Raw genomic sequence first — 16,247 nt, 5'->3', positions numbered from 1 at the left:
AAAAATGAAAACCATGAAACCACAGAACACCATAGAACAAGTCTTCAGTCTGCAGAGAATTCATGCCTAGATCACTTAGTGAGGTTGGAAATCTCTGCAGTATATGCCCGAGAGGGCCGCCATATTTGTGGTAATACACTGTGCCCTCCACAACCTCCCTATCATGAGGACCCAACCACTGTCTCCTAGGACCTGGAGGTCACCTGGGGAGGGGTGGGGGAGGAGGAGGAAGGGAGAGACCACATGCAGCAGCCGCAACAGGTCAGAGTGAGGAACTGCATAGTGAGACTTCACTTATATAGAACAAAACTTCCCTACCTGCAACATGGACCTACCATCCCATCCTAATACATCCATTCCTGATTCCCCATCACAATGGCCCCTTCACCAATATCCTTTGAAAAAGGCCAACAGCAATAACCTGAACACAACAACTTTATCCTGCAATACATCAATAGTACAAAAAAAACCCTTGTGCATAGTCTTTGTGCTTGTGTTTTCCTTGCCTAGTGCTCCTAGACAGTGCCAGCCCAGTGACTGCAGAATGGCTGATGGAAGGCTGCTGATTTTCACTGGGGGTGAATGCAAACTCTAGCACAACAACATCACATGCTTGGCCATGAGGGCCCACCTTTATACTGTATCACCTAGACATGGGTGGAAGCAGTATGGGCTGGCTGGTTGAGAGGACTCAGCAAAGTTCATGGCAATGTTGGATGCTCCAAGGAGCTACTGCCACAACCCTGGGGTGGAGTCTCAGCAACCCTTGTAATCTGCTAGAGCACAGATTGCTGGACTGCGGTGAGAGCCTGCATAACCTGGCGAGCTATGATAACAGCAGTAAGTGCCTGCATTGCAGTAGACACAGACTGAAATGCAGCAGCCTGAGCCTGATTTCCAACAGCTAGGGATAACATGACTTCCTTCTGAGTTTCCACTGAAGCAGTGATATATCAACAGGACTTTGTCTATGCTACAGCGGGAGCTGACAACGGCTGACAGAATAAATTCCATTGTGGGTCAGTCTGGCAGCACTGCCATGGAAGCAACAACCATTAACATGGTGGAAAAGTCGGGCGCAAAGCACCTTGTGATGCCCATTATCACGTTCCAGTGGGACTCCTCCATTCTCTAGTGACAGAAGGCTATCTGGCACATCTGCCATTGTACCAAACATCTCGGTGTGCATGTTCCTCTCCTGTAGTCTGCTGCAATGAGGGCCTCATCTGAGTACCCTGCAGAAGAACTCTTTGTAACTCTAACTCTGGGGACTTCACATGCTAGCTCACCTACCTTCCTGAGAAAAAGCAAAATACTGCGATTGCTGGAATTCTAAAACAGAAATAGAAAATGCTGGAAAAACTCAGCAGGTCTAACAGTATCTGGGGAGTGAGAAACCGAGTTAACACTTCGAGTCCATGTGACTCTTCAGAGCTCTGAATCGACCAATGAAAATACTGGGGGACAGGAAAAAAAATTCCCCTGGGGCTGACTATGGCAACCCCAATGTCAGGGTATGCATGTGGGGTCACAATCCAACCCTGATCTGAACCCCTTCCTACCTGTGGGAAGGTTGTATAGGCCCATTTTTATACAGCGGATTTAAATTGTTGTGAAAAAAGCTAAGTTTTGGTGATTCCTAACCTCATTCCCGACTGCAGGAGGACACGAAAATCAGGCCCATGATGTTCAGATGCATTCACTCTTTAACTTGCTCAAGTGAGGGTATTAAACGCTTTTTGGCGCTGCTAACAGTCCATGGTACTCTGGACACTACCCTTGCCACGTACTCCAACTCCCTTCTCAAGGTCATGCTAGAGGGCTTCTTGCCTTTGCTGGAAACATGGCTTCCCTCCTGGCTTTAATGCCTCAGCAGAATGCATACAGTGTAGCATTGCTGAATGTGGGAGTCCTCTCTTTCCCTTGCTGCAATATGGCTTCCCTGTGAAGGGCCAAAAACTATAACCCAGCAGTCGACTGTGCATTGCTGCAACTTCCCTTTCATCAGGACTGTGCCTGTAAATAGGGGAGGCTGCCTGGAACGTATGCCTTCTACAGAACACTACTCGGCCCCCTGCCCAGCACAGAAATGGAGACCAGGGCTATCTGGGGGCTGCAGCTTTCCATGCCACAATCGGGATAATGATGTGGGTAAATCAAATTTCTGTCTTTCTCACCCCGTTTCCAAAGGGTGTGGGGACACTCCCAACTGTGGTCCCTTTGCCCAAAAATCATGGTGATTGAATGTTGTACTCCAAACGTCCATCATAACCAGCATTATGTTTTCAAATTCTATCATTCTGTCCATATGTATTTAATATAGTGTAAGAATCTTGCCTGCGAACTTTCTCATGGTATTGTAGTGTGAAATAATGCTGAAGACACTATACACATGTAAGTTGTTTGCGTTCAGTAATAATTGATACTAGTGTTTTGCCATTGTTATAGATTACACTAGATGATGGAGAGTCTGAGTCTACAGGCAGTGACTCTTACAGATGGATCTACAGCCTACATCCAACAAACACTGAAAGGTGAGCACCCAGTGATGACTTACAGTTTATAAAGCAATGGTCGAACATGTAGCACCGTGGAGTGTTGGGGTGAAGGTTCAATTTCTCACCCCTCTAATTTGTTAGTATCATTCCTTCTTGAGAGGCACTGAGCAGAGGCCAGGCATCTCTCCATAGCAGAGTGAATCTGATGGTGATTCATCTCGGCTAAAGAGTGTCATAGGTGAAGCCAGGAGTGGGTTAACTGTTCGTGAGATGCACATGGTCAAGATTGCTAAATGAAGGTGGAGCTGGGGTAGAGGTGTGAATAGTATAAATAGGAGAATTAACATGTACTGGATAGATATTTTCCAAAGTATACATGTTTATTACATTTAAATTGTGCAGTTTCTGGAGAAAAATATGTAAGCACAGGAACATGGAGTGGGGGTAGTTTAACAATGGGCAGTATCTAAAATTAGTCAAAAGTTCTTAAATCAATTTCAGATTCTACCTGCTGGCCTGCCCAGCCACATAGGAAGTCTATTTCTGTTTTGAAATGAAAGGAACAGTCCAGTCCTAAGATTTGAACAGAGTTGTTAAAGCAAGTAGCATGACCTTTTTTGAAAAGAATCTTCTCCTTTACTTCATCATGCTTTCTTACATTAAATACTGGGTCACATTTTACAAGACCTGCTGTAAAGTGGGTGAAGTGATAGACTGGAAATATTACACTGCCACACCATTTATTCAGATTATTACATCTCCCAACAGCACATACTGAGTTACAACATCTGCAACTATTGTATAATAATTCATTTATTGTTTACTCGAGGTGTTGTGGCACAATGGGTAGCGTCCCTACCACTGGGCCAGAAGCTCTGGGTTCCAGGTCCATTGAGAACTTGATGGCTATGGAAGGTGCATTCATATCGTGGCCAAACAGGTTGATTATCAGCCTGTAAATCCTTCCAGTACGCCTGATGGCAGGGGGTGAGAGCGGGAGAGTTTCCTGGGCAGCCATACTGCAGAAGGCAATGGCAAACCACTGCAGTACTTTGCCAAGCATAATCATGGACCAATCCATGGAAGTCCATCGTCGCCAAATCCCTCTGAGGGCATGGTACCTGAAGGAAGAGGATTGTTTATTAAATTTCATATCATTTACTAACTTTTAGTTTTCACGGTAACTGGGATGTAGAAATTGACTAAGCCAAATGGACAATCTATAATCAATCTCTCAGAATATTATATTATTCAGCCATATTATTGGCTGGAATGTTTCCAAGTACCTCTTCCCAATCATATCGACCACAAGACCAAGGTAAAATGTGTCCCATTATTTAAAAAGTTATAATAGACTATGGAAGATACTGGAATCTATTAATAGGGAAGTGATAATGAGGCACTTTGGCTAATCACATTATGGTTTTCTATTTCAAGGTGGTTTTATGAAAGGGAAATCATGTTTGACAAACCTGCAAATGTTTCTTTTTGGAGATGTAACTAGCAGGCTAAATATAGGGGAACCAGTGGATATATTTGAATTTTCAAAAAGATATTCGATGAAGTGCCAAATGAAAGGCTGTTAACACAAGTTAAGGGCTTATGGGGTTGGGGGCAATATATTAGCATGGATAGAGGATTGGTTCAAGTACAGAAAACAGACAGTAGGAATAAACAGGTCATTTTCAGGTTCTCAGGCTGTTGAGTTGTCACAAGGATCGTTGCTGGGGCCTTAGCTACTTACAGTCTACATTAATGAACTTGAATGAAGGAACCAAATGTAACATCTCCAAGTTTGCTGACAATACAAAGCTAGATGGGAGAAAAGCTGAGGAGGACACAAAGAGATATAGGTAGGTTAAGTGAGTGGGCAAGAAGGCGGCAGATGAAGTATAATGTGGGAAAATGAGGTTATTCCTAGGTAGGAAGAATAGCAAAACAATATTTTTTTTAAAATGAGAACTTAAATGATGGTGTTCAGAGGAATTTGAGTGTTCTTGTACAGGAAACACAAGAAGTCACCAGTGACATGTAGGTACAGCTAACAATTAGGGAGCAAGTGGTATAGTAGCTTTAATTGCAAGGCGTTGAAGTATCAAAAAAAGTCTTGCTGCAGTTATATAGGGCTTTGGTGAAACCACACCTGGAGGACTGTGCACAATTTTTGTCTCCTTACACAAGGAAAGGTGTACTTGCCCTTGAGGGGGTGCAATGAAAGCTTACTAGTTTGATTTCTGGGATAAGAGGGTTGTCTGATGAAGAGAGAGATTAAGTAGAATGGCCCTGTAATCTCTAGAGTCTAGAAGAAGAGAATGTGATCTCATTAAAACATGGAAGATTATGGGAGGGCTTAACAGGATAGATGTGGAGAAGCTTTTTATCTTGACAATGCATTGATTTCTGAATATATTTAACAGATGCAAAGTTGGTTGAGGGGCAAACTATTCAGCTGGAAGATGGTACGACAGCCTACATCCAACAAGTTACAGTACATAAAGGTAACAATGGCAATTACAGACAGAACATCCATTAATACTAAACATATGTCCAAAGTGTGAGTGAATCAGTCTGATTCAGAAGAATACAGTTGCATTTTATACAGCATAATGTTTACTTTATTAGGTATGCTAACGTGTGTTTTCAGCAGGGTTGTATCTTTCTGTCATTGCCCTCCTGTGTGAAGTAATTGCTAATATGTTTGTGTTCATTTTACTGACAAATGTACTGGGACCTAACGGAGTTTGACACAACAGAAGGAGTTCAACCAAGATTATCCCCACAAAGTAATGCCACTTCTATTTATAAGAGGCACAATGATAAAATTTCCTGAAATGGTAATCTTTTGCAAAGAAAGTACAGGATGGAGGTATTTGAAGCACTAACAAACAATGGAATATAAGCTGGCATGGGCATACGTTTATATGTTTCCATACTACTGGATTTTAATCCCAGCCAGTTTGCTGTGGGGAGGTGTTGAACAGAGACCAGATTTTTCCTTACACGAGAGGCAGTCCTAGGGAGAGATCGCCAAATGACTCTAATGGAGTTCCATTGACAAAGAGGCCTTGTTACTAGTACCCATTCAGCCCGCCCTTTTGTCAATGGGTGCTATAAGGTAAGGAAAGACCCAAGGACAAATCAGAAGAAAATGGCTTTGTTTTAAAGAAAAGTCACAACATTTATCTAGATTTTAATCTACAGTTTCATTAAGGTGTGAGGATGAGATTATAACAACCACAAAAAAAATCAAACCTGAAGCCTTTGAATCTTAACAGGAGCATAACACGTATCCTGCTGAACATACAGTAACACCCTGCAGTTTGGTTCAGAGTTGTAGTAATTAACACTTTTTAGCAAGCCGAATGTAATTTACTGTGGACAGTGCAAAAGCAAGAACAACAAACTTGATAAAGTACCCTGTCAACCCAGGTGTATTTAAATCCTGCTGTGATGAATATGCACAGCACCATCACATTGGTCTGCTCCTCACCAAGCTTTTGATTAGCTCGTCAGTTGAACAGAGGTCAACTTCAACAGAGGGAAGAATATTCAACAGATAAATGTGTGTGACTGCTTTTGTGCTTGACTTAGTCATTACAGAAAATCAAAGGTAAAACTAGAGGGAAGGACTTACTTGCCTGATATTTCAGTGGAGTGGGGTGGGGGGAGAACCTCAAAAGGCGAGAAAATAATTTTAACAAGGTTAGAAAAAAGTACAAGTGTTTAATGTAAGCTTAAAATTGTAAACAATTATTATTTTGTTCCTGCATTTCATGCTTTTTAACATATTTAAATCTGCAGGTGATTCTCTGCCTTTTGAAGATGGCCAGGCTGTACAGCTTGAAGATGGCAGCACTGCATACATCCATCACACCCCTAAAGGTAGCTGTCATTTTCATAATGTACTCTTTGAAATCTTATTTCTATGCAGGGCAGCATCAAGCTGGAACAGATCCAGATATCCAGTGTCAATTAAATAATGACATTTGGAGACTTTAAGGGAATTAAATAAGTGATTGGATTAACATTTCCTATAGTAGTTAATAATCAGCACTTATAACAATTTAATTGGATAAATAATTGATAAATAAGGTTTTGCGCTTGGTCTATTTTTTCTCAAAGTGAAAATAAAAATAGCACCAAGTACTGAAGTCTGAATCATTGAGTACTCAATTGAGTTTGTTTCTCTAGTTTTGGTATTTGTTCCTTGGAAAGTTATTATGTTTATCTTGTCCAGAACCATGGTTAGACTAAACTAGGAGTACTGTAAACATTTGTGATCTCCATTTAGAAAAAGGAAATAAAGGCATTGGAGAAGGTGTCCCACAGATTCACATTAACTGAGAGCATTTAACTCCCAGGAAACGCTGATCTGCTCTGCTGTCCTACCCTGTCTGATCATTTAGTTCAGGAAGTTAAAAAAGCGTGATAAAACAAAAATAAAAACAGAAAATGCTGGAAACTGTTAGAAAGAAACAGTGTTAGCATTTCAGATTGATGACCTTTCATCAAAAGTGGTAATAATGTGTAAGTTTGGTCAATATGAAGATGCACATTTTGTGTACACTAAATAGTTTTGCATCTTGTTATATACAGAGAAAAGAATGGTGAAAAGACTGTTGTAATCACTGTAAGTAAATGGTCATGTAATTAAAACTCTCATAACCATTTACCAAAATATCTCAAGTGGCATTGGGCATTCTGGTGTTCAGTATGCCACATGCTGTTACATGATAAGATACACATTAAGGTGGTCATCTTGGAGAAGTAACATTTGGAAAATTAGCACTCCCAATTTTTCACCTTCTAATCTGCAGTGGATTGGAAAAAATACTATTAATTTATATTTAATAGTTTCATCTATTAAATTATACTGTGCTGGATTATTAGCAGTATGTAATATTATATCAATAAGGCCATCTTTCTGAGGCCTGAAAGTGCTACCTGGCCCTGAATATGTATTGCTTGTTTCCACTAGTCCCAAGCATCTTCTGCACTTATAGCTGTAACATTTCCCTTGCATCATGCATCACAATTTTTGAGTTATGCTTTATGATAGGAAAATGTTGATGTAGGTTTTTCCTATGGCTGTCAACATTCGACTATCTGCCTGTAATTCCAGGCCTCCTACCATTAGGTGGTACTATTGCATGGGTTGACCTACCCTATGCATCATTTTTCTTAACACAATTTTAGGGATTCTCCCCGCCTAATATTCAAGGTATTCGGGTCTCACACCCCTACCTGTCAAACTCATATGCAGCTACTCAATTCTGATTACAGACTGAAACCTACCCACTCAGTTTCCTTTTTATTAGTGGCCCACCTGCCCCGACCTGATTCTAGCATTAAAATGGAGTTTGGGCTCCTCCCTGCATCCTGGTTTCATGTTCACGCTGATTGTGGCACAGGTTCTAGCCTACCACCTTGGGCTACATAAATATATTTTTTTAACTTCGAGTGTCTTAACAAAAACACTTGTTCTAATTTCAGTAATCCTAAACAGATTTTCATTGTCTTTAAGTTACCTTTCACATAATTGCGCGTGGCAACAGATTCTCCAAGAGAGGGAAACTACGATTAAAGTGATTATGCTGTTCAAATATATAATATATAATTTATCTTGTGGTCATTGAGAAAGAAGGATATCCTCTGGAAACAATTAAAACAGTTTGATCAGTAGACTTGTTTATCAGTTACTTCTCAACATTATGACAATGACTTCAATTCTAGAGTGCAAAGTGGCTGTGAAGTGCTTTGAGATATCCTGAGGTCATAAAAGACACGATATAAATGTACAGTTCTTCGTTCTTTACATTTGAAGCAATTATTGTTATTCACTTTATGATGATTTGTTACGATTTGCATTTTTTTAACCAATATGATAGTTGACTGAATTAAGATTTTGCCCTTTCATGTGATGGCCTCATTCCCATGTGAGCTAGATGCAAGAGTTTAATCAGACAGATGCTAGTTAGTGTTAACAGCAATGAATCTCAGGCCTGGATTTTTACTTCATTGACCTGCCAGAAGTGGGTGGGGGTCAGAAAGGTGTGGGGAACCCAGAGGTCAGAATTGCCCCGCATGCATTGGGGTTTTAACTCCAGAGCATACATGTGACATCACCAATCAGTTGCCCGCACCAAACCCAGCCTGATTTACAGGCTTGACTTCTAATTGGACAAGGAACCAGCTGTTGTAGGCTGCAGGATCAGATAGGTCCACAGTGCAGCACTTCACAAGGTAGTGAACACTGAGTAGACATTGAGCAGAAAGGAGATTGTGGTCAAGCGGGGACAAAAGTACAGTGGGGTAAAAAGAGCTTGAGGAAACTTTTGAAAACTGGGAGGAAGGTGATATTGTGCTAATAATGAGGGAACAGGTTGCAAAGAGTGGCAATATAATAACTGATGGAATAGCTGCTGATAGGAGTTCCTCAGGGTAGTGTCTGAGGCCCAACCATCTTCAGCTGCTTCATCAATGACCTTCTATCATAAGATCAGAAGTGGGGATGTTCGCTGATGATCGCACAATGTTCAGCACCACTCACGACTCAGATACTGAAGCAGTCCATGTCCAAATGTAGCAAGACCTGGACAATATTCAGGCTTGGGCTGACGAATGGCAAGTAACATTCGCGCAAGTGTCAGGCAATGACCATCTCCAACAAGAGAGAGTCTAACCATCGCCCCTTGATGTTCAATGGCATGACCATCACTAAATTCCCTCACTATCAACATCCTGGCGATTACCATTGACCAGAAACTGAACTGGAGTAGCCATATAAATACTGTGGCTACAAGAGCAGGTCAGAGGCTAGGAGTCCTGTGTAAATAACTCACCACCTCACTCCCCAAAGCCTGTCCACTGTCTACAAGGCACAAGTCAGGAGTGTGATGGAATACTCCCCACTTGCCTGGATAAGTGCAGCTCCCCAATACTCAAGAAACTTGACACTGTCCAGGACAAAGCAGTCCGCTTGATTGGCACCACATCCACAAACATTTACTCCCTCCACCACCAACACACAGTAACAGCAGTATGTACCATCCACAAGATGCAGTGCAGGAATTCACCAAGGCTTCTTCGACAGCATCTTCCAAACCCACTACCATGTAGAAGGACAAGGGCAGCAGATAGTTGGGAACACCACCACCTGGAAGTTCTCCCTCAAGTTATTCACTGTCCTGACTTGAAAATATATCGCTGTTCCTCCACTGTTGCTGGGTCAAAATCCTAGAACTCGCTTCCTAACAACACTGAGGGTGTACCTACACCACATGGACTGCAGTAGTTCAAAAAGGCAGCTCACCACCACCTTCTCAAGGGCAACTAGAGATGGGCAATAAATGCTGGCCTAGCCAGCGACACCCACATTCCCTGAATGAATAAAACAAAAGTGGAGCAGAGGGCATGCAGAACAAGAAATAAGCTGATGTTGGTGGAGTGGATGGTGAGCCCTTAGACATGCACCTTGTGAACCCCACTGAACGTTTAAGGTAATACGTTATACTGTCAATTCCAAGCTTATTGATACTGAACATTGGAAATGATCCAATGATTGACTGAGGTGGCTACATTGTTTATTTATTTGTGACTCTAAATAAAAACAAGTAATAATGGATTTTGATGGAAATTGTTTAGGCTGTAATATTGTCATACTGTCTTACAATGTTATTACTATAGTTGTAAACAATCCTGCAAAGGTGGCTGTTATTTTACCTTGACGGATGTCATTCTTTTTCCCAGATGAATTTGACCCAGATGCAGTACAAGCTGTACAACTGGAGGATGGTACAACAGCTTATATTCATCACCCAGTCTCCATGCAGGGTTCCAACACTATCCTGGCTGTGCAGACAGAAGCAGGGTTGGAAACACTACATGCATCAACAGATGGCACTGTTGATCATGAGACCATGAGTGCTCTTGAGCATTATGCCAACAAGGTAAGCTATCATCTATGATCTAGAACAACCTTTTGCTCATTGTTATGAATGTTAGGTTTTATAAGATGATTATTTCTTGGGACCGTCTCTTTAATTTCAGGTAAAATGGAAGAATGAAGCAGGTCATATGACCTCCAAATTCAGCTTGATACCAAACCTGAGTGGCTTGGTTGCTATGGGGCAGGGGGGCTCTGATTGATTATATGGAAAGAAGGTGTAGGATGTTCACACCTGTAAACAGTGGAAAAAGCAACTATGCCGACAGGTATAGACTTTTGGTCTCCAAGTTTTGGACAGAAAAGAGAGAGAAAGGGAGGTGTCACAGAGAAAGGACTGCTGCTAGTGTGGTCAGTAAAGAGAAGCTGCAAGTTCTGTGCAGGAGGGAAGACTGTCTCGGGTCAAAGAAACACATCCCGTGACAATCTAAGGAATCCAGAAGATTTGTCCTGGCAAGCCAGGAAGGAGAAATTGCTAGAATTGGCCTTACTGCTGGTACTCGGTTCAGGACTTCTTCAAGAGAAGTGCCTTTTGAGCAGTCACTCAACGTTACGACTCAGCGATGAAATAGGGAAAAGTGAATCCGTTGGAAGTCGAGAGTGATGTTGAACTGCTTCATGTGAAAACTGTTGTTCTGTGAAGAGCAGGATGTAAAGTATACCCATGATGTGCTTCAAGTTAAAGGGGGATATCTTTTCTGTAGTTTAGTGTATTAGTTGCCTACCAAATAGTGTTTAGTTGAAGTTTTTTTTAGTTCATTTGTTACAATATAAGTCTTAAAATCTTATGATATGACCCTCTCAGTCAGCCACTGGGAATTCAAGTATCTCTTTAAAAGTTATTGGTCTCTTTGGGGATCATAACTTCATTCAACTGAAAAATTGCTGCTACACCAAGTTGGTCAGTGATTCACAATCCAGACATGCTGAAACTTTCTGAAACTGGAATATTTACATGACATTCAAACAAACTTTGAACATAAAGATTTATTATAGCACATTGATTTTGCATCAGCCAGCTCCTAGGCCAGTATTGCAAAGAAACTCTTTGTGGTAAACAACCCTGCTTTCCAGACTGAGGTAAACTTTGACAAATGAATGGCCAAACAAATGCATTTCTTTCAGTCATTAGTAAAAAATATTTGGCTGTTTTTCAAAAATATTTGGAGAAAAGCTGGAAAGAATTTCAAAAGCTTTATTAAGGGAACATTTATGTTTTTTTAAACTGTGAGGGAGAAAGAGAAAAACATGATGGACTATTCATTACCCATTAAAGGCTTAGTTGGTGTTCGAATTATAGTTGAGAAACTTCAGAAAGCATATTGAATTGAATCAGCTACCAAGACCCAAAGCTCTGGAAATCCCTCTCTAAATCTCTCCACCTCTCGATCAAGCTTTAAGTTGCTGCTTAAAATCCACCTCATTACTCAAACTGTTAGTCATCTGACCTAATATCATGATTTGGTGCCAAATTTTATTTGATAATGTTTCTGTGAAGCTCCTTGGGACTTTTAGCTATGTTAAGACATTATATAAATACAAGTTGTTGTTGAGAAACGTGAACACGGAGTATCTTTCTCATCATAACCAGTTATTTTATATAAAGAAAAGCAAGTTAAACTTCAAGATCAAATGACCTTAAATTGTCATTTGTGTATCACCTGTCTTTAGGTAATAATTATAAAATCTGAGTATCTGATTTCTGATGCCTGTGAGACCAAGGGAGTGAAACAGAGACACATGAGAGACAGTTTATTTTCTTGATCTAATTCAAATTTTTTTTTAAATGTTTATTGAATTTTGGAAGTGAATAGAAAGCTGCTGTTTATCTCTGAACATCACCTGTGCATTGCTGATAATTAGAAAATGTAAGCATTCTAGTTATTGACATTTCCATGAGATATAGAGAGCAAGGTGACCATGAAGAAAGAGACCAGATAGACTCGTACATTTCTAAAAGCTAATCACAAATGCCAAATTCAGTTTTTGCATAGATCTCTTTGTAAGTTCCATGCCATTGCTGCCATAAGTAGGATGCCCTCCCTTCATGGGACGACATGGGGGAGTTTTAACCTAAAACAATTGGTAGGTTTAGGTTGGATGAAGCATTAAAGACTTTTAAAAATCAAATTTCCAAATGAAACATACCTTCAACCTGCTCACTTCCAGCTTTAACTGACCGAAAGGTGCCCAGATAGCCAACCTGCTCTGATAATGAAGCTGCAGTCCACATTGTCATTCAGTTTTCTAACTTTAACTTTGGCTAGCTGAGTTTTCCAATCCATGGGGAGCCCAGCAGCTACATTCAGGTGAGGACTTAGTGGATCCAGGAGGTGAGTGCCTTGACACCCACCTGCTGGCTCCAGCATGCCTGCCTGAGGAACCACAGCAATTGGGCACCTCATCCTCTTGTTCCCCCAACTCGTCTTTTTCCCCGCCAGGCCTCCGATCCCACCACCACCCCCTGCACCAGGCCTCCAAATCCACTTCTCCAACTACAGCGCGCCTCTGATCTCCCTGGCCACCCCAAGGTCCTTGATGACCATCCTCCAGGCCATCAAAGCCCATGATTGACTCCAGTGCTCTCAAGCTGCAAGTTAACCAAATTTCAACCGAGCTCCATCTCTACCTGGTGCTGCTGAATATCCATTTCCATCAGTACACCTTGCATATCTTTTGCTGTATATTCTCAACTTTAAAAATAGTATGTGATGAAAATTAAATACATAACTAAGGATGTGACTAAATAGACTACTTATGGTTTTCACAGAACCATTGAACAGAGTTGTGCAATTCAATCCAAAGCATCAGTAAAAACCCCCAGAATATGATTTAATAAAAATATAATCTGTCTAATACACAGTGGTCTTGATATCATCCCCAGAATGGCATAAAACAACTTATCTCTGACTCATTAAACAACTCCAGAGGATAGCAGCAAAGTATTTTTTCAAACACCTGCAACTTGAGATAAAAATTATATTTGTAGTGTTTGAATGTTTTTGTTTTAAATTACTTTAATTGAGGAATGTTTAGGTGAAATGGTAGTAGTTTTGTGCACTTATTTTTCCAGGCGTCTGAGGAAGACGAAGGTGTCAGTAGTACTACTGGACTGCCTTCTGATATGATCAAGGACAAACCTGTGCAGGTATCCCTTTATTCTGTTCTTAATGTTGTACCAACATCGATCAGTATGAGACACCTGAGAGTACACAAATAAATCCCTGGGAAGTGGTGGATGTGCCACACCTTTCCTGACTCATTTATGGTAAAGGTGACATTTTGCAGTTGATATTATCAACAGAATCGGTAGCAGTTGAACACTTCCTGTTTTAACTTTGCAATTTGGAATATGTTGGTGTCTAGTTTTGATTGGGAGCAATTTAATTGCTATATTGAAACAGGTTCATCCTTCCTCTGAGGATACTGGTTTCCCCTCTGGGTCATCTTGTATTTCTTATCTATTAACTAACACATTGTACATATTTGTATGTTACTCTATTTCTTACACTTCTACCAACTTATTTAAATGCATGAATCTGTTAAGATTAAAGTATTACTCCAGTTCTTCTGATCCATTAATCAGTCTTCATTTAAATTAGAATTTCAATGAAAATTAATAGGATCGCATTTGCAAATTGCCCTGGTTGAAATATTCCATCACTTGGGTGCTCCCATTCATTTCATAGTGCAGTTCTTTTAAAAACAATGATTCAGCTGAATAAACAAAATTGTAGATTTGCGTTATCCAACTGATGATTTATTTAATTAAAAGTTATTGGAGTGCATATTATTGTTGATTGCACTATTCCAATGACCACAATTTCTGGGTATGTTCATTATCTGATTTGTTTCACATATCTTTTAATTGTGCAGTTCAAAAGTCAGTTTGCTTATTGGTAGTAATATCATGTAAAAATTAACTATTTAATGTCAGATTTTCTAGTTTAACCTAAACTACCTCTGCTTAGCTGTCAGGCTGTGTGTTTCAATCACAGGGGGCAGATTGCCGTTTCATTTTGCTTTCCACTGGTGAGTTTTCCCATCTTGAGTGCTATCCTGAGATCAGAAGTTTACCATCTGGCTGAATCTGAAGAGTGAATGTTATGTGAAGCAGGAATGTTATCTGAGGCATACCTGATATGCACTGTTGTGCCATTCCTCGCAAATTGCTTTAATTAACATTAAAAGATTTTTATCCCCTCCTTGTTTTTATACAGCTGGTGATTGATGGTGAAGTGCGAGTCAGTGCTAAAGGGCAGCAGATAGGGGAAAAGGCATTTCGCTGCGGGTTCGAGGGCTGTGGCCGACTGTATACAACTGCCCATCATTTAAAGGTAACTAATTGCGTTGACATGATTTGTGTTTCATTTTGGTGCTTTGGGCACTTGAGCCTTCACCTATTTAACTTACATGTATGTTGTTTCAATTTGAAAAATAAAGTATAATAGGCTCAGTACACTGTCCTTCAACCTCTGGGACCAGAATGATTCCAGCATTGACTGATGCAGTCCAACATGAAATGACTCGCTCTTGCTGGACACTTGTCCATGGAACTGCCCATTATCTGACACTAATTAGCAGTTTTGTTCAGAAGGACTGTAATAATGGCTGGTGTGAGAATTGGAAGTATCAACACTGCTGCAGTAGAAAGTGGTATTCTGAGTTTGGTGTCGAGGCTTATTTTTGAGCAAAGCAAAGGGAACGTTGCTATTTCTGATGTGCACTAGGTGCAATAAAAGGTGAAACAGTATTCCATTCCCCACTGATATCTCACACTTTTAGTGAGCACAAAATAACTGTTTAAAAAAAAAATCTTATGCAGCAATCCTGCTCACTAAATCTGCAAAATAATACATGTTCTGCAATGAAACATCACTGTAGTCACCTAGCATACCTTGCTGTCTTTCTGCAATTTGAAATTGTTTATTCAAAACAAAAGTGCCCTTGTGTAGGATTTAACCTCTTCAAATGTAGTTGCTATAAATATGCAGCTATATGATAGGCTGATTGCAAGGTCATCTGTTGTCTTGTTCCTCTCTCTTATACCATAGCCTGAACTAGCTTGTTCCTTGATTCACTAATATCCTCAATAATTCAACGACTTGTATTTATATAGTACCTTTAACATAATAAAATGCCCAGAGCATTTCACATGAGTATTATAAATTAGCAAGTTTTTTCACTGAGCCGCATTAGGAATTTTTAAATTTATTCTTTCATGGGAAGTGGGTGTGGCTGGCTAGGCCAGCATTTGTTGTTCATCCCTAATTGCCCTTGAACTGAATGGCTTGACAAGAGTTTTGGCTAACCTCATGTTTATGGAGACCTGCCAGCAGCACTCTGCAATAGTCAAGTCTATAGACAACAAAGGCATGGATGAGGATTTCAGCAGCAAGCTCATCAACGTGATAATTGTTTATTTGTGTATCATTCTGTTATCTTCTTGCTTTTTACTGAAAATGCAATAAAATAATATAAAAGACTAAAGCCTAAATAGGGTAAACTCTGTTTAGAAGTTATATACTTCAAAGTCTAGTGTTTAGTTCATAGAAGTGCATGTTTTATGAACAAATGTAATAGAATTTCTAACTCTTTTATATGTGTAGTTTTTTTCAAGCCCTCCTAATAGGACAACCTCTCATTGAGATTTCCGAGACCTAAAGAGTGTTCTAGTGTCCTCATTTCTTCCCTATCTCTTCCCCATTTCATCCTTACACACACTTTTGAATCACACGTTTTCTTGCCTCTGTTGTCTTTGTGCCCTTCAGCTTTTTCCAATTTTATTTTCCTTTTTTTTCCCC

At 40.2% G+C, this 16,247-nt stretch overlaps 1 protein-coding gene across 2 annotated transcripts in view; it reads left to right on the top strand.

Annotated features, from left to right (window-relative positions):
* Positions 1-16,247, top strand: part of LOC144683576 (zinc finger protein 76-like) — a 61,517-nt gene that overhangs the window by 24,268 nt on the left and 21,002 nt on the right. For both annotated transcript variants that reach the window (XM_078546728.1, XM_078546727.1), the window contains exons 2-7: positions 2,449-2,534; positions 4,916-4,996; positions 6,300-6,380; positions 10,248-10,447; positions 13,517-13,591; positions 14,664-14,780. In XM_078546728.1, coding sequence (XP_078402854.1) covers positions 2,459-2,534; positions 4,916-4,996; positions 6,300-6,380; positions 10,248-10,447; positions 13,517-13,591; positions 14,664-14,780 — 630 coding nt within the window. In that variant the 5' untranslated portion in view covers positions 2,449-2,458. The remainder of the gene's footprint in view (positions 1-2,448; positions 2,535-4,915; positions 4,997-6,299; positions 6,381-10,247; positions 10,448-13,516; positions 13,592-14,663; positions 14,781-16,247) is intronic.

The sequence above is a fragment of the Cetorhinus maximus genome, chromosome 8 (genome assembly GCF_964194155.1).
Source record: "Cetorhinus maximus chromosome 8, sCetMax3.hap1.1, whole genome shotgun sequence".
Taxonomy (NCBI): domain Eukaryota; kingdom Metazoa; phylum Chordata; class Chondrichthyes; order Lamniformes; family Cetorhinidae; genus Cetorhinus; species Cetorhinus maximus.
This window is presented reverse-complemented; position numbering and strand designations above follow the sequence as displayed.